At 43.0% G+C, this 24,152-nt stretch overlaps 2 protein-coding genes across 6 annotated transcripts in view; both read right to left on the bottom strand.

The window, feature by feature from the left end:
* PRTG (protogenin) overlaps nucleotides 1-7,570 on the bottom strand; it is a 78,005-nt gene extending 70,435 nt beyond the window's left edge. Inside the window, 2 exon segments of the mRNA XM_033070772.1 lie at nucleotides 6,563-6,865; nucleotides 7,474-7,570. Coding sequence (XP_032926663.1) covers nucleotides 6,563-6,865; nucleotides 7,474-7,570 — 400 coding nt within the window.
* Nucleotides 7,571-21,051: 13,481 nt separating this feature from the next.
* Nucleotides 21,052-24,152, bottom strand: part of NEDD4 (NEDD4 E3 ubiquitin protein ligase) — a 51,066-nt gene continuing 47,965 nt past the window's right edge. For all 5 annotated transcript variants that reach the window (XM_033070600.2, XM_033070596.2, XM_033070598.2 and 2 more), the window contains 2 exons: nucleotides 22,928-23,000; nucleotides 21,052-22,849 (listed from right to left, as the gene is read on the bottom strand). In XM_033070600.2, coding sequence (XP_032926491.1) covers nucleotides 22,747-22,849; nucleotides 22,928-23,000 — 176 coding nt within the window. In that variant the 3' untranslated portion in view covers nucleotides 21,052-22,746. The remainder of the gene's footprint in view (nucleotides 22,850-22,927; nucleotides 23,001-24,152) is intronic.

Here is a 24,152-nt window from a genome sequence, read left to right as displayed (position 1 = left end):
AAAAAACACGGGAGGCATTTATAATAATTCCATACACTAAGTCATAGGCAAACTGTCCTTACTCAGGTAGTTTCACGGACATCTCTTCCCTAATCTGGTGTTTATGTCTTTAAAAAATAACGATTTAATCCATACAACCAAAAATTGTTTCCACTACAGATGCAGGTTTTGGAAGGCTGCCAGATGGATTTCTAACTCCCAACACAAATGATGTAGTGCAATTTTTTTTCCACCTCTAACTCAATTGCTGAGAAAATCAGCTTTAAAATGTAGACACTGCTTAAAATGCTGCTGCTTAAAAGCTACCTAGAGGTTGACCCTAGGAACTAATGTTGACCATACAACCCACACTTACTCAACAAAATGTGGAGTCTTGACATTGTTGATTACTTTTTCACTTAGGTGGTGATTACCAGTTATAAAGACTGGAAGCAATCAATCCCAATTTAACAGCTGGGCCTATTGATGAAACAAAAACAAAAAAGCAAAACTAAATAAAGATTATGTCCACAATTTTGGAGATAAAGTGCGGAAAAAATATAAAATGCCGAGGAAAGCAAACAAATACAAAGCACAAGTTTGTTCTACAATGGCCATGACCATATTTCTGTAGGAAAACGCTCAGTAACTTTTAAATTCTTCTTCCAAGATTCTCTTTTGTGATTGTCTTAAATTGTTCTGCACACCATCAATAGCCACAGCTGTTAAATTGTGAAGACGTGACAACAAGTCTCTAGGCAAACAACTGCTCAGAGTGAGATCCTTTTCTTTAGGATAATCAGAGCTGGCTGACAAAAGGGGGCCTTACTGAATGCCCTTTCAACAATTTCTACACCAAGAAATGCAGAGAAAAAGGGAGGGGGAAGAAAGGGAGCAGTGGGGGGGGAGCACCACACTGCAGGAACAGAACAGCATCTTTTGCTGCCATACATTGCTTTGCAAGTAGGAAAGGAATCTCTGTAGGTTTGTGCACACAGCACATACAGAACTCACACCAGGTAAGGAGTGAATACTTTTGGCCACAGCTCTGAACAGCATCTAGCACAGCACCGTGTTTTCCTTCAACATTTCTCATGGAGGTGAAGGTTTTATTAGTTACAGAGTGCACTGCCAAAAAGATTGCGCATTCTTTTAACAAAGAAGCTAGTAAAAATTTTATACATTGTAAAGTTAGGTTGATAAAAACTAGTAAATAAACCCCAACAGCTTTGGTCTGACTAGCTAGGAAGAAAAGCAAGGGCATGGAAGGCCTCTGTCTGGCATTAGGCTTGACACAAATTTGAGGTGTTGAGGAAACCCATAAAAAGCTCAACTCTCAAATGACATGGTAGTGGAGGCAAACACTGTTCATGTGCACTAAGCAAAGTTCTATACATTTTTTTAATCTTGGTAACAATATAAAAACCCTTTCCTTATTGTATGGAAGAGCTCTTACAAGTGCAGCCCAGTCATTGTTGAAAAAGGAAGGAATGCCCAACAACAAAAAAAGTAGCTAAATAGTTATGTCTTAAAAGGATGCTGACAATTGTCTTCTGTCAAGGTGCTGCAGGACTTCAGGTGAAAAGATGCCTGGGGAGTTGCAGAGGAAAATACTATAATAAAAAGAGTTAAGAAAGATAGTATTTCCCAGTTTTCTTGTTTCTTCAAGATGCCTCAGTTAAAGATCAAAAATCTTACTGTTCATTGTTATCAACTGACATTGCTGACTAAGACATTGGAACTTCATCATCCTACCTAAAAATACTGGAATTTAAATGCACTAAGAATCAGCCATGGGTACTCTCAGCTTAGAAAAAGAATTTCCTCTCAGTGTATTCCAATCAACTAATCAAAGCAACAGCAGTAGGGCAGCACTTGCCAAAACCCAGCCCACCAGGTTCCTCGAGCTGTCTGTAACCACACCAGCTCTACAGCATCAAGACCTAGCTCTCTTTCAATGCAACACTATTGCCCACAGTTGCCATTTGCCACATCACTTTCACCTCGGTCCAAAACCACTTCTGCCTCCTAACACCGCCCTTCTTTCTCACAATTTGTACCTCTCTCCATTTCTATTTAAAATAATCAAACAATACTTTGGGTTCTATGCATTTGGAAGAAACCTGAAATGACAGATTCCATAGAAAGTGAAAACTGTATTGACAGACCACAGCTATTAATCCTTTTATTTTAAGGCAAGGCACAAAATTATTATTAAAAAAAAATAGTAGCAGAGGAGCAACAGTTTTGCCTACACATTTCACAAAGGCCATAGTTTGATGAGTGTAAGTTCATTAACCTTCCCCTGTCCCCACTAAGGCTTCCCACCTCCACTTCAGTCCTCTCAGTTACACCAGTGCAATCACTGAGTGGCTCCAAGACAAACCATATCAGGGAACTCATCTGGGTTAAACACCATCTTTTGTTTTAATTCTATTATTTTAACCCAGTGAGTTAGCTACACGTGCAGCTGTGCCCACACAAGGCACAGCACAATGACAAAATGGGAACAAACAGCTAGAACTGCTAAGGAAACATGATTGTCACAGTACAGAAAGAGGCTCAGCTGGATGCACCCTTCAGTGCAAATCTTTAAAAGCAGAGCAAAAGACGCTATTAGGCTATACAAACATAAATATGGCCAATTATTGGCAGGACAGTGGGACCTGAAGGCACATCACTGCCTCAGCAGGTAAGCAAAATTATGAACTTTCCACCAAGTATAGCCTGCTATGTGCAAAGGGCCCAGCATTCCACAAGCTGCAGTGCAGTGGGCACACACACACTTTCCCTCCAGGAGCATGTTCCCAGAAACCTTCTGCTTGCATAACCTTTCACTCTTGTGAAGTATAGAAACCTGTACAAGAAGAATTAGACTTACATTTCTTCTAATTCACAAACATTAAAATTAATTCAGGCAAGTTACAAGTGGAAAAGGGTTATCTAGGAATGCTGTTTATACACCATCCAACCACCTCGAGACTTCCATTTCCACTTTTTGTGAAAAGGACATAAACAGTGAGCAGCCTATCCAATCACTGCCCAATGCCCATGTTACCAGCTTCAGAACATGATCCACTATTTTTCCTGAATAATATTTTATTGGAAGTCTAGCTTTTTTTTTTTCAGGTGCTTACTTAACTGGGGTTGAATGATAAAAATGTTAAAATGCAGGCAAACAAAAATCTCAGCTCGTTTACTTTTGCCTGATTCAAAGTTGTACTAAAAAGACTTTCTCTGAAGTCTACATTCCCTTTATATTCTGTTAAAAGAGATCTCTCTCAGTAGCAGTGGCAAAAGCTGAATTTTGAATAAGTCATGCTCTTTAGTAGTACCATTTTCCCCCCACATGTTGCCTCACAAAGAAGCAGACAGGACCTCCTCTCTGCCCCCACATCAATCAGCCAGCTTTGGAAGGAACTACAAGCATGTACTGAAACTAATATTTAGTTTTACCTAAGCACTACCTCAGCCCCAGAGTTTCCTTTTTAAAAAGTAGGGGGATCTCACCAAAAAAAAAGCCCTAAATTAGTCAAATTCTTTTGTGCATGGATGAACAACAGGAAAGCAAAGCCTTGGGGCCTCTGGGGAGGAACCCTGTCCCTGCAGACCTACTCTGATGTGCTCGGGAGATAAGGCTCCATAGTGACACTTAAGGAAAGGCCTGCTCACATTTGAATTTCTGCATTCCTCAAGAACAATTCATGGCAATCACTAACTTTGCAGAGGAGCTACATGAAAGCTTTGGCCAATGAATGAGGGTCATCTGCTCTTTATCACAAGGGTAAACCTCATCCTGGCCAGTTTCTAACCTTTTAACCCTGTGAATTCTTAATTTGCACATGAATAATGGAATTCTTGCCAAGAGTGCAACCTTCAGCTTCCAGTTTCTAACTTTAGAAACCAAGACCTGATCTTCTTGTGTGTTCAGATCTTAAACTCTTGGACAGATTAAAGTTTTTGATTTCCAAATGCAACACTAAACATTACAATTCTGAAGCAAAAGATAAGCTTATTGGCAAAACCTCTGACCAGGCAAAGTAAAAGAACATCCTCACACCCTGCTGCTACCAGTAACTGAAGAGAGCATTTGCTTTTTTCCTCCAAAGAAAGAATGCCCATTTAATGCCTATTCTCCACCTGTTTAATATGTATAGTTCCTTCTGTACCCTGACCACAAGGTAATTTGCCTTTGCAGTAACTAACAACTGCTTCTAAAAAGAAAAATTGTAAGGCTACAAAATCCCCCACAAGACTTTCATTTATTTCACTTAAAAAGTCTGCAAAGTTCAATCAGTTCATGAGAGCAGGCAGAAACACTGTGCAAACGAGAGAGAAAACTAATTTTGCACGTGTTTTATGGGCTCCGAATCATCACAATACAAATTACTGCCCAATTTCACAGCTTTACAGTAAAGATGACATTCTGAAACGGGTCAGATTGGTGCATGACTAAAGAGAAGAGACTGCTACATAGGATAACTTCATGTTTGGCCACTAGTTAACCACTTAATCACTAAGTCAACAACACCTACTGTGATCATTATGGATCCGCTATCTCTTCCAGTTTTCTCCAGCAGCCATAGAAAGCCTTTCAAGTATTCAAAGAAGAAAAAGAAAGCTTTTGTCACACAGAGAAGGGGAGGAAGGAAAAAAAGAACGGCTGCAAAACAAGAATCTCACTCCACAGCACGCAATCTATTGGTTCACAAGATTTTCTTGGTGAAAATCAGCAAAAATAAATCACTTTCTGACGAAATAATGTGTATGCGAGAAACAAACATTTACCAAAATTCAGTATTGTCTGAATAAAACCAAATACTACAACTGCATTAGCATGCTATTCTACTATAATGCTCTGTACTGTTCCAGAAGTTCTCTGGTATTAAGCATAGAGCTCATCCTGCAGTGTCTCCAATTTAAAGTGGCCCTGAATTTTCCAGTGCTACCCACAGAATCCATCAGCCACTGCTTAGCTTTATGTGTTAACAACAACAAAAACAATCCTATCCTCTCTAGGAGGGTTTTCTTTTTAATCACGCTGAGACTCTGAAACTTAGCTGAATTTAAATGTTAAAAATTGTAATATTTCATTTTTAACCATTTTACCAAAAGCATCCATGAATTACTTAGTCTATCAATTCTTTATATGAGCAAGATAAGAAGTCATATGTAGGCAGGTTTTTGAAATGGAGAGTTCAGAGTTTCACATTCTTACAGCATGTAAAAACCCAGCACTCACTTGGAGCCACCTGCTTCCAGGATGGTTTTGAACCACCCAGTGCTCTGGCTCACTGAACAAGGCTTTTCACACCTTCCTGGGGGATCTCCTGGACAGTTTTTACAATCAGGTCAGAAGTACACAGAAAAAAACTAACAAATGTTAACATTCACACTTTTTTAATGTAAGCTAATGTACCAATTTCATTAACTAGTTTCAGATTGAATTTAGTAAAAGCTGCAAATTAGAACTCACATGAAGTTTTCACAGAGGTACCAGCACTAGTTTGATTCAACTTGCTACTAAGAACAGGGTCGAAGAGGTCAAAGGAAGTCTTTTCCTATTAGATTAAGTTCATCAGTTAAGTCCTATTATAGAGGGAACATGAGAACACTACATAAACTGTGTACTCTCTGTGTTATACTTTCTTTGAAAGGAAAGTTTTCTTTACTTTGCCAAAATTTACTTTTCTTTGAAAAGTACATTCCCATATACTTTTGGGAAGCAAAAGGGGATCATGTTGTAGAGGTAGTCTAGTGGCAAAGCTCTGCACTGCCATGGAAAAAGGCACAGCATTCCGTTCCTCACACATCTCTTGCTCAATGTTTAAAGATGATAGGAAAATGGAGGGCAACAAACACCGGGGTCAGTCTGTTAAAGCCATAAAGGCACTCAGACACAACTATTTCCTTCACCATTCCCCCAGCAGCAGGGAGTCACTCCAGAAATGCAACTCTCCCTTCCCAGTGGAACCAGGCCCTTATGGGAGGTTCCAGAGGGGCCAAAAGGGACAGCACCCACAGCTGCTTGGATGAGCATTTGTCAGACAAGCAAGACCTTACAGTCACCCAGGAAACCTTCCCCCTCTTTCCTCTCCCAGAGATAAACATCTGCATTAATCATTCCACCCTGACCCAAGATGGCACAACACAACATCAAGCTACTGAACAAGGAATTTCTTTTTCTTTTTTTTAATCAGATCTGTAGATAATCCTTGTAAGGCTGCTAGAACAGCACTTGGGGAACAAGACCTAGGACTTCTGTAGCCAGCATGACTGCATCACCACCTGCTCCAGGGACTAGTGATACACAGGAGCCACCCACACAAGGCACCACTGCCCAAGAGGTCTCACAGGTGCCTGAGCCACTTCTGCCACATCAGGGATTGAAAAAGGGACCACCAGAAGTTTTTCCCATAATCTTTAAACATTTACAAAGAAATAAAGGCTCTCTAGAATTACTCCATAATTTCACATTTTAACTTTTCAGATACAAAAATCAAAATGATATGTTGTTGTGTGCTATTCAGGGTCTTGCTGTCACAAACTCAGGAGCAGGAAATAAACAGGAGCTGGAACTTACTTGCTAGGGTGAGGTGACTTTTTTGACTGAGAATGGCCCCATATTTGTTCAGAGCTAAGCATTGGTAAAATCCTTCATCGGACAGTTCCCCCTTCTTTCCTTCCACCTCACTGATATACAACGAGCCATTGGATAAAGTGTAGATCCGCTCATTTTCAGACACTTTGCCTCCATTTTTCAGCCATGTAATAGTTATAGGAGCTTCACCACGGGCTTGGCAGTCTAAAACCACCGGATCCTTCCTTGACACAGTAACGTCCTGAGGCTCTTTCACAAAAAACAGTTCACTAAAGCACCACACTCCTAAGAGAGAAAAAAAAAATAAAAAATAAAAAAGTGCTTGTAAGGACAGACATGTAAGCAGAGACGTGCAAGTTACGGAGCGCGCTGCGAGCTGCGAGCCATCCCGCACAGCACGAGGTGAAGCCATCGCCACCACACGCTCCGAGCGCCTCCAACTCCGACAACTCCGGGGAAACTTGGTACTGACTCCAAGCGGGCGAAGCCCACGGGCTGGGAAAAGCCAAGGAGCAGAGAAGGGGCGCGTTCCCCACGGGCCGGGCGGGGGCCGCGGTGACCCCGGGGGCCGCAGCGCCGGGGCGGTCACACAGGTGCGACCGCTCCGCCCGGCCCGCTCGCTAATTTTACAAGCCTGCCAAAGCAGCCGGAGCGGGGCGCGTCGTAAAAAGGCTGATTTTACAAGGAATCGTTAGCGAAAAGCCCCCATCAGAGCGCGGAGGGGCCGCGCACCGCCCGCGCCCCTCACTCCCCCCCGCCCCGTCGCGAACAAAGCGCGGAGCCCGCGCCGGTTCCCGCTGCCCGCCCGGCCGGTCCCGCCGTGCCGGGTAAATAAAGCCACGTGCGGCGGCCGCAGCGGGCCGGACAATGGGGCTCGGGCCGGCCGGACTCACCTGGCAGCGGCAGCAGCGAGAGCAGCAGCAGCGGCGGCAGCGCCCGCAGCAGCGGCCGGCGGCGGAGCGGCGCCATTCAGCGGGACGCGGCTGGCATGCCCCGCCGGCCGCCCCACACACCGGTCAGCGGCCGAGGGGAGGAGACTGCGGACGGACGGCGCGGCCCCGGCGCGCCCGTCCCGGCCCTACTCTCTGCATCTCGTCTCCATTGGCCTTTGGGGAGAAGAGGGGCGAGGGGCAGGGCCGGCCGGAGCAGGGAGGGAGGGCCGGCGCTGGACGGGGCGGGCCGCGGGGCGGGGGTCGCGGACAATGCGGGGGCGGCGGGCCCGGCCGGCCGCGCGCACGAGGGGCCGCGGGCCCCGCGCCATCCGGGCAGCGCCGGCACCGACGGGCGGGCTGGAGCTGCCTGCCGCGGGCTGGAGCTGCCGGCTGTGCCTTCCCCCGGGACTCCGCACGGCTCTCCGGCATGGCGAGCACCGGCAGCACGTGCGCTGGAGCCGGCGTTACCCAAGGGCTGTGCCAAACCGGAGCTCCCTGCCCGGAGCACCGAACCGGGGCGCCGCTGAGCCCTGCACCCCGCGCTGCCCAGCGCAGGTGCAGCGGTGTCCAGGTGTGCAGAGCATCCTCACACCCAGATAAAATTAGCCTTCCCACACATGCAGACAAACGTTTGACTTGAGGATGGGCATCGATGAAAAGAAAAAGCCAGTTTTGTAGTGGTTCTCACTGAGCCCATCCTACAGCACCAATAAAACCACTTCCAGCTCGCCACATGGGACAGCGCTGTGCTGCCGAGGATGAGCTGCCCTTTACTTACATCCTCAGAAAACAGCCTTAACTTTCCATCTGCCTCCAGCTTGCAAAAATGCAGCCTCAACAGCAGCCATGGCTTGAGAATGTATGCTATCAGCACCCTCTGGATAATGCATATGGGAGATACCATCAAATGCTGCAGCTATCATTTAAGCTTTCAGTTCCACCCGATTTTACTCCATGCTTGCAGCCAGCAATTTCTAGTCTCTTTTTTTGTCTGTTCAGATTTCTAAAGTTACCGCGTAGGAAGGCATCTTCTTACTCAGCAGATTTGCCCTATGTTTGCATTCATTGTGAGAGCTGCTGACTTCAGTGACAAGCAAGTTTTTACTGCTTTTTGTTCCTGCCAGCACTGCAAAGCTCACAGAGCTGAGAGCTGGTAGCCAAACGAGTCCTTTCTGCTGCATCATCACCGGGACTGGCTACAGCCTGAGTCAGTGACTCCTCTGAAAGTCTTCGGGAGAAAATCAGAACTACCAAAATGTGATGTAAGGTTGACCCACATCATCTTCTCACTTGTCAAAAATACACAAGCAGACTTTTCAGGGAAGGTAATGAGGAAATATTTGCTTTACATGCAAATCAGTTATCCAAAAAGCATCCAGATAGTTTCACAGTCACTTCGCAGAGCAGAACGGCATTGGTGTCCAAATAGCTTCAAATACAGCAACAGGATCCACTTGACCCAATATTTTTAAATTTTCTTCAGTCTTTTAATTTATCTAATCAGAAAAGTGAAAAAAAATCACAAGCAGTTTTGCTTATATTATTTTTGAGCATTAATGACTAAATATTCATTCTTGTGCTAAACTCTCAACTTTCATCTGCACCTCATGCTGGCATTGTCTCCTGCTAAACACTTCAGTGTGGTTCATCAGTGTGACCTGCATTTGGAATTTTCTAGAGGAGCTAGAAAGAAAAACACAATTAAGAATGCAATATCCAGTAACATTTCTATGCCAGATGCCTTGGTCTGTTGGTGGAGTGGCTGGAGCTGTCCCTGGGAGGTTTCCCTGCAGACATGAGTAGGTGGCTGAGCTGTACTGCCCAACACTGGACACTATCCCACCTGTCCCAAGAGGAACACCTCTTGCCCAATTCACTAGCTTTTTTTGAAGGAGGAGTTGGTCTGAGTTGACCAGGGGACAAAAAAAAAAAAAAAGTCAACAGACAGAAAGCAAGTTTTAGTCCTGTTCTACTTATGGGTTGGTTTGCCTTAGCTGTGTCATCTGTGCTCACTGCTGTATTCTGCTGTGATGAGGAAACTGCTTTATCATCTCCCTGAACTGCACAGTGCCAGCAGGAGATTTTGACTCGTGAGATCAAATGCAATACTTGTCTTCAATGGCTTCACAAAGAAAGTGCTTCCCTCTGGAATGCTCCTCGTGCCTGTGTCTGGGCAGCTACAAACACCAATATTTTAATTTTCACATTTCTGTTTAACAAAATGAGTAATACAATTCCTACTAGAACTAAGCAGTTCAATAGCTAGATGAGTATAAACTCTCCCTCTTTAATTTGTCAGGATTCATTATTTCAACACATTTCCCTGTAATTAATTGGGTAAGAGATAGTACAGACTTGTGATAACATATCTAAATTCATACATAACTGATAAACTCACTGAACCACAATTTAAAGGCACTGCCAGTTGTAACTTTCTCAAATACACTGTATTTGTAAATATGCAGCCAATGAACACAATTATCTACTTGGCCAACCATTTCAGCAGCATTATCTTGAGAAAAACAGAAAGGCAGTCCAGGAGTACAAGATTCTGCCAGCCAACACAAACAAAGCCATGCCTACTTTGCTGCAAGGCAGCAATTTGTCTTCTGTCACCAACACGGACTTTTTTTGCTTGATTGAGCTGTATTTTTGGTTATCCAAACTTCCCCCTTTTTTTTTTGTGTGGTTCTTTTCACCCACAGAAACCCTTTTCTGTGTAAGAGCTGTCTTTGAAGTGCTATCAACAGCTGGAACAACAGCATGCTGTCGAGGTTGCTGTCTGTAAATAACCTGATTTACCTTATGCTGTATTTCAGCCTCAGCCCTGGCCAAACCAATCTACATACTTCCTAGAAACAAAGATTTTAAAAATCAGGTTGACTTGAACAGATCAACATTTTGCTCCATGGGCAGCTGGCCATACATCCAGGACTGCTAAACTGAGCTAGGACTATAAAATCCAGAATTTTGGTACTATTATGAACCAAAAAGAGGGATTTTCCAAACATGAATGAAATCTCATGATCGTGGTGCTTATACTCTTTGTCTAAATTGTTACCAGCATCTCTAGAAAGTGAACTGATAGCCAGGAGTCTTCCCTGGGATGAAATGCAGCAGCCTCAGGAAAAGGAAAGAAGCTGAAATCACTAAGAGGATCTTCCCAAGGTGAACTCTGTATTTATGAGATCACTGCCCCAAACCCAGGATGAGAGAATGCAGTTTCTTTCCACACTAGAATAAGATTTTTCTGGTGTTAGAACATTTACATCCCCTTTGGCTTAAACCAGAAACAGTCCTGTTTGGTCTGTGGCCAGTTTTGTACTAAGCATTCCACCCCTATCTGAGAAAATGAATAGCATCATGTTAGCTCTTTCATCCCTGTGGTCTGGAAAAAGCTGTCACAGCAGCATGGATGGTGTTTGGCATGGCCACAAATGGCCTGAGCTGGGTTCCCACATGCTGCTGTATCCCACCTGATCAAATGAGCTCAGAAATGGAAAAGTGGTTTTGCCCACATGATCTTTCTCTCGTTTTGGCTTCATATGGCTGTGTTCTAGCACTGTAATGCCATGGAACAGAAAAGGAATGAGCACCTCTGGGTGGGAAACAGGAGAGCTGGGGAGAGAGTTATTTACAGCAGTTTAAAGTGTCCCCATTGGAGTATGTACAATCACTATCCTCAATTAGCTGTAGCTCATAAGATGTGGTAGTGGGGTCCCAGAGCCCAAATCCATTTTCCAATGGACATATAATCATTATCCTGGTCCCTCACAGGCTCAGCCCTCCCCAGCTACCAGTGCCAGGTCTCAGCTCATCCTGCAGCTCTGCCGGTAGGAGCTGGTGGGTGTCACTGCTGGTGTGGAGGAAGCCGGAGCTGTAGGCACGCAGGGTACCAGCAGCATGGGCAGCTGAGTGTGGCCGTGGCAGGGCAGGAGCTGCAGCCCAGGGCAGGCTGGGAGCAGTGGTAATTGCCCGAAATCCATCAACTGCAGGGGAATTACAGCAATTTGCACCAGCCAGCTCTGCCTTCAGACAGAATCCCCAAAGCCCAGCTAAGGGGCTGCCACGACGCTGCACTCCTGGCAGGGTGTCATTAACTCCTCTTCTCAGGGTAGCCCCTTTTGTCCTTACAGTTCTTGCTCCGAGTGTTTTTGATCTGGTGTCACTGTAAGCATGTTTAGACACTTTCTTGTTTCTCATGCCAAATTCCTGACCCAATTACAACTGTATTCCCAGATTTTAAGTATGTTACACTAACTTTATTGAGACCCACCATAAAAATGTTTACTTTTGGCACATTTGGTCACTTAGTAGATTCTTATTTCATTCTAAACCTGTGTACAGTTACCATCTCCATTGCCTTCTCAGAGCAGATTCACTCCTTCCATGAGCAGATGGGCAAGCACACTTTGGGCTGAGCCCTTGGGATGCTAATGAACTTTCTCTCCTGGGAGCCTTCCTGTACAGTAAAAGCACACCTTGAGAAAGGGATTGTAACACAGATCTCATCTCATCACTAAACAACAACTTCAAAGCGAAAGCAATAAAATTATTTGCTGTATTAGCATTTTTTCCCCTTCCAGCGTTTCACTAGCCCAAATCAGTGGTGTACCTTTGACAGGTTGTTTCATAGTGCCCCAGAGGCAGCCTCCAGATGTTTACCCCCACCCTTGAAGGCTCATCACACCAGAATGAAGAGGAACCCTGCCATGAATTTCAGCAGGAGATGGATGACACCCCAACATCCTCTCCCCTGCTGCTGGAGGTAACAACAGGCAATTTGGAAGAGCAACTCCACAGAGATCTGGCAAAGTGCATTCCCTTGCTCTCCCATACCCATTTTCTGCTGCTGGAAGGTCTGAAAAATACCTAAATACTTTTGCTCAGTCAGCCTGCTGTTTCCTAGATGCAAGCCACCAGATCTTGTTGGTACTTATAATAAGCCACACAACTACAGAAAAAGGGGCATACCTGATCCCAGATGGACTCTTGCTCTCACATACAGTGTAAAGACTTTATGGTGTGGAGTTTGGATTTATTGCAGCTCCAAGTTCCCTTCTGGTCTTCATGCCACAGTTGATGCTCCTCTGCTTCAGTGAATTTCTCTGAATACATAACCTGCGAGAAAATCCTTTCTGTTTTTCAGTAGAGCTTGTTTTCTGCTGGTTAATCTCCCTAGCCTGGCTCTTAGCTGTAGAGACACCAAGGGTTGCAACATGGAGCAGAAGGTATGGCAATAGCATAGGACAGCAGCTCAGATCAGCCAAACCACCATGAACATTTCCCAGGCTAGGGAGCCTGCGCACTTCTGCCATGCCACCTTGGGCTCCCAAAGCAGTTAAGCACCATTTACTTCCTCTGAGCTCAGCGGTGCTCAGCACTCCTGGCAGGAAAGTCCTTACCACTTGGCTGCCATGGGACCAAAGCAACAGCAGAGTGGCAACAGCAGCTAGAATTTGCACACTGAAACACACAGAATACTTTCATAAAGGGCTTATGCATATGTAGAAATCACGAGGCACAGGAATCCACAGCCAGCAAGTGGAGACTGTCATTTTATGGGAGCTGTCCCATAAAATACATTTGCAATGTATATATATTTTTAATTGGCTCAGTACAGTCCCCTCTCTCAACCCTTTCCCCAATATGGAAACAAATAAAATCCTGGAAATGCTGCAGTACTGTACTCTGATGTTATCTTCCATAAATCAAAGTGTTTAGGCACTGGGTCGATACACTAAGTATCAGACCAAGAATAACTAAACAGAAAGAAAGTATCTCCTAGGCTACCCTTTTCTATGTTTGAATCTACAAAGGAATCTCTCAGAGGCAGCTTTTTGTTAGTCTGTCATGCTTATCATGATAACCCACTGTTCTGCAGCTATTTGTTTTGCAACAGGCATGAAATATGGTCTCCTTTCATCCCTATATAACTTACCTTCATTCTGCTCTTACAACAGGAAACAGGCAAATTATTTCTTCCTCTTTTCCTTTATATGTTTGCAATGATAAAACAAATACTAGAAATAAAATAAATTAAAAACAAGGCAAGTCAGAGGCTAGCTGAGCCATTTGGACGTACTGCTGAATATACTGTGCTACAGATACCTATTTATTTTTGCTCTAAAAGATTGCCTTTCTTTTGTCTTTGCATTCTCAGCATGCTAACAATGTGGTCTCTCCTCTTATCTACAATTTATCCCAAGGAACTATTAAAAAGAAGGATTGGAGGAGGCTTCCCGCTGCTCTTGTCCCATTTCATCTCACAGAGACATAAGGAATTGCTGGTCAGGGAGAGGCCACTTGGCCAAAGCAGGCTGTGCCCCATCGGTTTATCTTGGTGCTGCCAGCGCTGCGCTGCCCTGTCACGGGAGAGCGATCGCCTCTCAGGAGTGTGAAGATAAACAGATTTGAAGCCTTCAAGGCATGTTCCCAGCACCTCCTCCCCCTCACATGCACACAAAGGCTTGGCCTGCAAATGCCCCTGTGCACAAGGGGGCTTTAGGGATGGAGGCCGAGATGTTTTTGAAGGGCCACACGGAGCTGTGACTTGCACCAAAACGGCTTTACCAAGACTTTGGGCCGACCCGCTAAAGGCAACACCCTGGTGCAAGGAGCTCAGGGGGGTGATCAGAGGGGAGCCAAAAGCTGGGCATTGAAGGGCTGATTTCTTTTGATGCCCAAATTGCTGCCTTCATCAGCTGCAGTTGCTGGGATTTTATCTCAGCTGGGCCGCAGGAGTCATGTGGGGGCCTGTAGGGATGTCCCCAGTTTAAAGCCCTGGAAGAACTGTGTGCCCAGTGCTGGACAGGAGGTGAAGGCTGGAGACACAGCTGGAACACAGAGCCCTGCATGGCCAAGGACTGAGGGGAAACAAAGCAGCCCACACCAATTCCTCCTTCCCCTGCACTGTTACTAACCTGGCTCAGTCTCCACCTGGTCCCTGCCCAGGCAAAGCAGAGCAGGGAGATCAGAAGCTCTGCTGGAAGCACATCCACAGGTGCCCGTGGTTTAATGCAATTCAGCACCTGCCAACCCAGCACAGGCACGGCCAGCTGCAAAGAGGTTGTGTGGCCAAGTGAGGAATCAAGAGAACTAATCCTGATGGAAATAACTTGGGGGGCAAATTACAACTTCTTTGTTTGTTTGTTTGTTTGTTTGTTTTGCTAGAATTAATTCCCTGGTTCAATTTAGTGTGTGGCATACACAGCTGTGGCTGCATAATGCATCAGGAGAGCAATAAGTAGTTAAAGCTGCTCATAGTACAACTGTGCTGCTATCCAGCTATCTGTGCTGCTAATCATTAGTCCAGGATTATGTTTGCTAAATGATAAATAACATTTTGCTGTCATTTGTGTTCAGATGCCTCTGTAAGATCACAGTGGCCAGATGCTGGCACATGATGGAACTTGTATTGTTTAAATAGTACACATATGGAATACATACCAAAATATTCCAAGTAACTAGGGGAAAAAAGTATGTGTGCTGTGTGTGTGGGGAGGTTATGACAAGTTAGGGAGTTTAATGTGCACAGCTGAGGAGCAGGCCACTGCAAGTCTCTGGATGGAAGCCCCATCTGGAGCAACTGGAGCCACCCCACCCATCCTCAGCAAGCTGCAGCACCCAAAGCATGATACCTAACCTGAGCAAACCTTCAACAGACAGCAGCCCTCCAAATCCTGCTGGGTTCTCAAACTCCTGCTGCCTTCAGGAGGAACCTGCCCCGTTAACACCTCCAGTGCAGGACAGCCCAGTCAAGCTGGACCCCACTGCCCAGCATGGCCCAGCCCTGCAGCAGCTGCAGCCCCACACCAACTGATTGAGCTGTTCCAATTAGATACAGCGTGATCAGGATTAATTTCTTTCTCCAGTGAGAGATCAACTGATCCATCCTGTTTGCACCTTAAGAGTCAGTTAAATAGCTGGACCTTTTCTGGTACAGAAAAGCTTTTACGTGACCAAACTGTTGTTTGTTTTTCAAATTCAGGTCCATGTAAGCATGCAAAATTTCAACTTCACCTCCTGTCTTTACACAATTGTAGACATTTATATAAATGAAAATCTAATCTTAGAATGGCTTACAGTCAGACTCAAAATTCTCAGTGTGGAGAATAGCAAAATTAATTAATTTGCAAAATGATTTTTGTTAATAGAGCTCAATTATATTATAGTGGATGAAGCAGCACCTCACATTTTGACAGTTAATCTTTAATTAGACTAAGGAAAGCACTTCTAACAATCTGATAAAGCACAGAAAATTACTTTTTACTAACTTGTAAAATAATTATTCTGTCAGTCTTCAGCACAGGATGCCTATAACTGCTGGACTGAGACCCAAAAAGGAATGAACAGCTTCTCAGTCCCCTGGTTTTGGGCCCATTTCTGTAGGTCTACATAGAAAAACAGGCATTTATTTAAAAAACTGCTTTACAACAAGCAATAATGCATGAACAACTAATTAGGAAAAAATATATTAAGGATGGACAACTAATTGCTGGGCAACAAAACATAGAATGGGGGGGCTCATAACTCCATCAAACACTTTCTGAAACTGAATTTATTATATAGTTATCATAACTAGAAAATAACGTGTTGTAGCTGTTCACAGTAAATAAAATATGTACACATTAACCACAGCTTCACCTAGAAAGTAATTTCTAATAACTTCTATAGAGGAATTCCTTTACTTGGGCAAAGGAAGAAAGCAGATTTTCCAGACAAAGGGATGGCATGACATGGCCTGGCCAGGGTAACTTGTATTAAAGTGGCATAGTTTGTCATATCTGACAACCCACTGAAGAAAGTTATCACTAGTTAAGGGCCTGACCCTGCATTCCTTAAGTAGACAAAAATCCCTTTGAAGTCAATGAAGCATCCTGCTCAGATAACTATATCAAGATTTGGCAATTAATGAAAACTTCTAATTTCTTAAGTAGATTATAAAAGGTTTTCCCTGAAAAATAGCTATTACATGTTGCTCACAACCACTCCTTCACAGTGTGGGTTTGCTTCCAGCAGCTCTTGCAGCACAGGAACTGTTTTTCACTAACCAGGAATTACCAAAAGTCAAACCCACATTGTTTTCTATTTGCATTGATCTGCCTTAAGTGTTCTTCTCTAGCTGATGTCTAGTTGAAGGTTTTGACAGCTTTGCATTCAAAAGGTCAGTAAGGAGTCCTGGGGCAATTTGATTTAAACCTTTAGCATTTTGCATACTCCCAAGCAGCAGTGCATAGGAGGTGGTGCATTCACAGCCCCTAAAAGGTCATACTTCGTACCCCTCAAAACAAAACCCCAATCAGAAATATTTCAGCTTGTAGAAAATATCAGAAAAGCTAACAATTATGAAAACATTTGCCATTAAATTGAACTCAAAATGGGTTAAGAAAAACAAATTGCAATGTACATTTTTAGGCTGTGGTGTATTTCAATGGGAAGTTTTACATTCTGTCCCATTTGGGAAGGCTGCCTTATCTGTCTTTTCTCAAGAGGCAAGCTCACTTACTTAATGTCTGTTTAGGTTTTCCAAGCTGCTTGGCCTCCCCCCTCCCCAAAATCCTAAGCCTCTCTCTGGGATGAGAACCTGAAACCTACAATGCAAAATTTGTTTGAAGTCTCATTAAGCAAGAAACCTCAAATTAAGGACAGCTCAGCAAAACAAAACATTTTTTTACAGAATCACGTGGACATAAACCAAGCATTACATGGAAGTTCTCACAAAGGGGATAATGAGGGAGTTGTTTGTATTCTGATTAGCGTGCTAATGATATATGTTCCACAGAGAAAAAGCAATTAAGTCTCCACTTCAAAGAAAAATGATTTAGTGTAAGAGCACCAAAGCTTGTGCTTGCATCTCCTACCGATTCTGTGATGCTGCAGAGCAAAATGGCAGCTGTTAAATGCTTAATCCCCATTTATAACCATGGAAGATGGTAGGTGTGGGTTGTCTTTTAAATGTATAGATATTACAAAAACATGCTTCTATGCCACCAGAGGTATGGATCCTTGGTGGTGGTCAGACTGCACATGAGCTCCTCTCAGTTCACATCATAAGAACTGCACAGTGAGTCTTTTAATAGTCAATTAAAAAGGGGAGATATTAAAATAAGCTGTCTGATAAAAAGCAGAATCTCATAGAAAAATATCATAAAATCCTATGTAAAGAACTCAAGCACCACAACAAACTAATTAATGAGAAACAGAAAGGAAAACAATATAAAAACAGACAGCAGGAAAAATGACAGACAGAAGAGTCTGGTCTTCTAATGGCTGACATTATTTTTGACCACACAAGAAATTAGTAAAATTAAGACAGTATATGAAAGTACACATATTCAGTTTTAACTATTTCATATGTTTCACCATGTTGCCATTCCCACCCTAGGGAATTCATGAGTATCATGTATTTGGTAAATAATGCTGAAATTGCACTGAAAAAAAAACACAAGGAAAAAAAATTGGAAATCTGTGCTGATCCAGGACACATGTTCCACATTGACAGTATGCCAGAGGCAGCTCTGGATTTCAAGGACACGTGTGCAGATTTTTGTAAAGAAGTCATCAATTAACGAAATAGCACCAAACTGTGCTATGGATCTACAGAACAAATCCAATATCAAAGTACTAGATAGCTTACAAAGTAAGTGTATGTATGAAACAGTGAGGCTAGAGGGAGGGAAACAGGACAAAGAAGGAAAACTAGTTTACACTCGTGTATTTTGCCCAGATTTGATGCATTAGTCCTAGTCTCTAATAAAAAAAAAAAACAAAAACCAAAACCAAAAAAATTTGTTTGACAGCTGCAGATTTAATACTTGTGATTTTTTAATAGTAATTACAAAGAATTTAAGTAATGTGTCCTTCAAACTGCATAAGTGAAGACTCAATGGCACTTTCTATAGAAATTATTGTTTTTAGCTTCCTCTTGACCCACAGCTCTACCTCATGATGCAGCCAGAATGCTAAAGAATCATCTGCACCACTGTGAGAAGTGAGAGACTTGACACTCAGCCTAAAAACCTGTCTGTTGAGAGAAATTCATTTTGAAGGGAAAACCCCACAGCATCCACTGCCCCAAACTTCCGAGTGAGTGTTGAATGTGTCTCATTCATGCCTAAAGTCTCATTTCCCTACCAGCAGACTGCAGAGCTGTTACAAAGACATAACCTTCAGAGTAAAGGAGCAATTTTAAAGTTTCCACTGCAAGTCTTTGTTGAGGTTAATCTATAAACTTACCTTTTTTAGACTAAATAAATTCCCTTCTTCAAAAGCATCATATCAGTTTATTCAGAAACACCCTTTATAATATAACTGTAATAATTAACACACAAATAAACACCACCAGCAGCCTTATTAAACACACAACAGAAATAGTTTAACTTCCTAGGAAGTTCAGCCCCTGAAAAGGTTCACAGCATCCTATCACATCTAACCCCTGTGCCAGCAGCTCAGATCCCTGCTGTGCCCCATCACCCACTGACCCCAAGGGCCTGGCCCAGCCTTCTCCAGTGTCCAGGGGGGCCCCACAGCCACTCCCAGCCCAGCCAGGAGTGCAAATCCCGGCAGAGCCTCCACTGCAGCCTCCACAAGATGTCTGGATGTTCTCCACAAGGTGGCTGGAACCAGTACTGAGCTGCAGAAACCACAGCCAACAGCAGGAAACTGTTTTATTTACAGCCCTCCAGATTGAAGCATCCAGAAAACTGCAACCACAAACTCCCCTGAATTTTCAGTGTGGTTTTTAAAGGTGAGGAAAGCAAAGCTATTCCTGTTGCAGTCATCCTCTCCCTCCTGTTGTGATCCATCCCCTGCCCAAGAATGTATTTTTCTCAAGATCTTTCTCATCCCTCTGTCTCTGCATAAATCAGTGTTTCTTAACCAGATAGGTACAAAAATCTCTTACCAAACATCAACCCCTATATCCATTTTTTCCCCCAGAAGATTAGCTCTTACCTACCTAAGAAACTTTTCTTCCTTACCCCTTACCTGGCATTGCTGGGTGTTAAGAGCAATGAAATCAGTGGACAGAGCTGGTTGTTGGCTCACAAGGAAGCAGCTGTTAACTCTCCTCTGCAATGCACAGTAAGAAGTCTGCAGCTGCCATGAAGAACAGTGTTTGTGGTGAAAAAAATTGGTGTTCACAGGAGCATCTCTGGAGCTTCCCCCCTCTCTGTGTACATGCTTCAGGGAATACAGAGGTTGAGGAACAGAAAATACAAGTACAAAGGGACATGCAGCAGATCCCAAAGAGCATCTCCCTGGTTGCCTATGACTGCACCCTTGTTTGGCTGTTCAGGACCCCCCACAGAAGCCTCCCAGGTTGCTTCTCCTTGCACTGCCCTGCCCACAGCCAGGGTTTACAATTCTAGAATTCCTTGAGAAGCTACAAAAACCACCCTGCTCCCTTCCTCGTGACAAAGAGCAGCCCAGGGCATGTCCTGACCAGGATGCTCCCACAAGGGTCTGTACCAGCCCGTTGCCCCCTTCTGTAGTGCCCCCTCCATCCAGCAATACAAGCCATGTCTTTTACTCCTCCCTGGCTTTTCCCTGGCTGCTCTGTGTTCAGGCACACAAGGCAGGCCCCCTTCAGCCTGTGGCATCCTCCACAAAGGCTGCCTCACTCCCATCACCCTGCCCCAGCTGACCAGATGTTGGAGCACCTCTCCTCTAAAGAAAGGCTGAGAGAATTGGGATTGTTCTGGAAAAGAGAAGGCTTCAAGGCAACCTAATTGTGGCCTTCCAATACCTAAAGGGAACTTACAGGATAGATGGGGCAAGGCATGTAGTGACAGGACAAGGGGAAATGGGTTCAAATTGAAAGAAAGTAGGTTTGGATTATATATTGGGAAGAACCTCACTGTGAGAGTGGTGAAGCACTGGCACAGGTTGCCCAGAGGTGTGGCTGCCCTACCCCTGGAGGTGCTCACAGTCAGGCTGGATGGGGCTTTGAGCAGCCTGGTCTAGTGAAAGGTGTCCCTGCCAAGGGCAGGGGGTTGGAACTGGATGATCTTCAGAGCCCCCTTCCCACCTAGGCCATTCTATGATACTCAGCACCACCAACCTCTCCTTTACTTCAGCACAAGCTGCTGTCACCACTCCCCCTCAAACCTAGTTTAAAGCCCATGGAAAAGACGTGCTGCTGGGCACTCCCAGCTGCTGGTGCAGGTTTCAGGGCCCCTCTCCCATTCCCACCCAGATGTTCTGGCTGTGCACCTGCTGGGAAGGCTCCCAGAGCAGGGAGGAGCCTGGCCCTGCCTCACCTGCTCAGTGGCCTTGCTGAGGGGCCTCCCTGTAGCCTCTCAAGGCTTGCCATGCACTGCAGGCTGACAGTGACCTAGAGCTTCTATAAAAACACAATGGGTGTTTTTCCAAGGCTGCATGTCTCAGGAGAACACCAGGGAACAGCACTGCTGCATCTTCATAGCTCTGCAGAAATAGCAGCATGTTGTGGAGGAACTACTGCTGTGGCCTACCAAGGAGTATAAAAATTACTCAGTTCTTGCTACTTCAAGATTACTGATTAGCACTTCAAAGAACTGAATCACAACTTATTAGAATAAACTTTTATTTACTGCTCTCAGGATCCTTATTTTATACTTTAAAGTATGCAACAAAACCTGCTACATTCAAATCTATACAGATTTACTGATATATCATTCACGTTTTACAAAACTGCATATAGATTTGGGAAATTTGTATAAGTTACCTTTATTTACATGTAATACTCTCAGTCCTAATGACCTAGTCAAAGGATAAAACAAAGCGGGATTTTAAATATCCCTTAAGACCCATTAACATTTGTTACATAATTTACATATCTTCAGAGATAGATGTGCTACACTTCCTTCTTGCATATTTATAAAGACTGTAACTAAACAGAAATTTGCTGGCCAAAGCTAGGTACTGTCATTTCCTCAGATCATATTGGTAATAAAATGTTAAAATTTGAGCAAGCCAGGTATACAAACCAATTTTTTTCTTTCAGAACCAACTTTGCTAATCATTTTAACTAGCACTTGCTCAAAAAAGTGTTAACATCAATACAAAAAATACCCACATTTACAAAAGAAATCAAACTAATATTTATATAGGACAAGTTGATCTACAATAAATTGCACATTGTTGGTTATGACTTTGGTTATACTGTATTAACAAATTTGGTTTCTAGACTAACACTGGAGGAAAAAATACAAAAATGCAGCTGTAGAAACTAGCAACCTGTAAACATATCACAGAACCAAATTCTGCACCTGAACACATGTGCATAGCCTCCATGCACTTCAGAGGAGTTTGCACATAACAGACTGCTGAATTTGGCCCAGAAAACCCTGTAAACATGTTCTTTATTGTTATGTAGTGCAATACTGCAAGAATGGATAATAAAGGCCTCTAACTATCAGTAAATACTGAGTGATATCCATACAAATTTCACTTTCAGATTGATTTGTTGCAAAAGGCTGAATTGAAAATATCGTTCAACTACAAATTCGTCCAAAAAAGTGATGAGCACTCAATAAATCAACGTCAGTATACAAATTCAAACAAAAATGGATATAATTTCTCATTAAAACTCAGAATTATGCTGCTTATTTGTTTGTATAAAAACCTTGGGTTTGTCACACTGTTCTAGCAAAAGCAAGTTAGAAACAGAAGTCTACCAACTGTGTCAGCAAGTCAGTGTTCTGCAAACAAATGTTTTCCAATGTTTTATCTAATATGCTGAATTATAAGGTGCTTTAAGCAGATCTGTTGCAAAGAGCCTGAAGCAGCACAGATTATGATACTGTAATACATGAAGTTTGTTGGGTTTTTTTGTTTAGCTGGGTTTTTTTAAAAACAGTTTAACAATTTCAGTTGTTCCTCTTAAAGCAGCAAATCAAATTTAAATCCTCTGCAAAGATTTCTTCTACTTCAGTAGTTTACTGCAGGATAGTCTCAAACATTGTACAAGAGGCAACTGCTAAAAACATTTTAGATTTTGACTTACTTGGCACTGGCTGATCCAATGTGTATATTGCATGTATCAGCAAATACACAAAACTATGGAAATGACAAAATACATTTTCAAAAAAGTCAGTGATTTTTAATACTTTGTTATTTTACATGTGATAACTAAGAAGATTCAATAGCCATGTGACTAAATACAATGGTAGTCCCTGGAAAATTCAAATTTGTTTGTAAACCCTTAAAATGAAACTGCAGCACTGGACCAACATCATTTATGTCTGTGTCTTAATCAACCCCATCAAAACCCTGAGTGTTTTCAATCGCTAGAAGAAGTTTATCCCATAAATCTTCAAACGAGTCATATGGAGGCAAATCCAAGCGATTAAAGCTGAAAAACAGATGAAAACTCTTTAAGCATTTTATCACTTGTACTAGAGGTCATAATTTATCTGAATTAAATACTCACCAGGTATGAGCTCTTGGCAGTTTTTCAGGGGTACCCCACTGTTCAACTGTGAACAACTGTGGTCCATTTGAACCTGAAGAAAACAACACATCCATTTTCACCCTATTATAAAATCCTTTTATAATCAGATATTTAAATTATTACATATTTGGGGGGGTTGTAATCCAGTTCTGACATTAGGAGCTGTCTATATGAATAAAATACATGGGCAGTAATAGCCAATAATCCCAATTCACTTGTATTTTAATTATTTCTTGCAATACTCAGTTTCAAGAGACTTTTATGCCTTAAGCTCAGAAGCCTAAGACCTAAATGTATATGCCTAATAGCAGGCATGAAAGCTTTCTGGACAAGAAAATTTTATACTGCTATAAATTTTGCATGTAAAAACTTATACACATTTGTCACCATGTGCAAAGTTTTATAACCCAGCAGAAAGTAGTTATTGAATAAGTAGTGTATTGTAAAGTAGTATATTGTGTATATAATAAATGTCCACCTTTACCTACACAACAACAAAGCAGAGTAACTGAGAACTTTTGGAAATATGACGATCATATGTGTACTCCCAGGATGTTCTTATGCACCTGAGAGAACATTTTTGGCTAGCAAGGGCAGCCCCAGCTCCTTCTGTCTTACAGCATCTCATCTCTCAAAGTTTCTTGGACTCTACTGATTTTTATCTTCTTTTTGCTAGGGTTAAGATTAATTGAGCAAGACTTAATTGTTCAGACTCAGATGTTTATTAGTTCTTATTTATATTACAGTCTCACAAACCAGTGAGTACAGTACTTCAAGCTAACAAACTAAAAATGAAGTAGTATCTCTATTTTTATAAGGTTTTTTAAGGATAAACTGTCCAATTAAGAAATGACACCTACATTATTTTTACTTTTAACTCAATAACCAACCACCTTTGGCCCACAACGTGGAGTTTTTTATCCAATCATACAATATCACCCAAACCCATGAAGAAGAAGGTGAAAAAGGACAAGCCTCTGCCCTAAAACCTCCATCTTGCTTTATATCTATTACTGTATTCCAAAACCTTAAACTCTATGTTTTCCACCACGTGATATTACACACTTCTATTCAAACTACACACCCATAATCCCAGTTCTATCATTCAATTTTGGAAGCCTTCTCCACAGCCTCAGGTTAAATAGTGTTCTTCTGGGGGTCAATGCCTGTCAGCACAGAAAGTCTGAAATTCTCAGTGACCAGG

Source organism: Catharus ustulatus, chromosome 12 (assembly GCF_009819885.2).
Source record: "Catharus ustulatus isolate bCatUst1 chromosome 12, bCatUst1.pri.v2, whole genome shotgun sequence".
Taxonomy (NCBI): Eukaryota; Metazoa; Chordata; class Aves; order Passeriformes; family Turdidae; genus Catharus; species Catharus ustulatus.
Note: the sequence above shows the minus strand (reverse complement) of the source record. Positions and strands in the feature narration are given on the sequence as shown.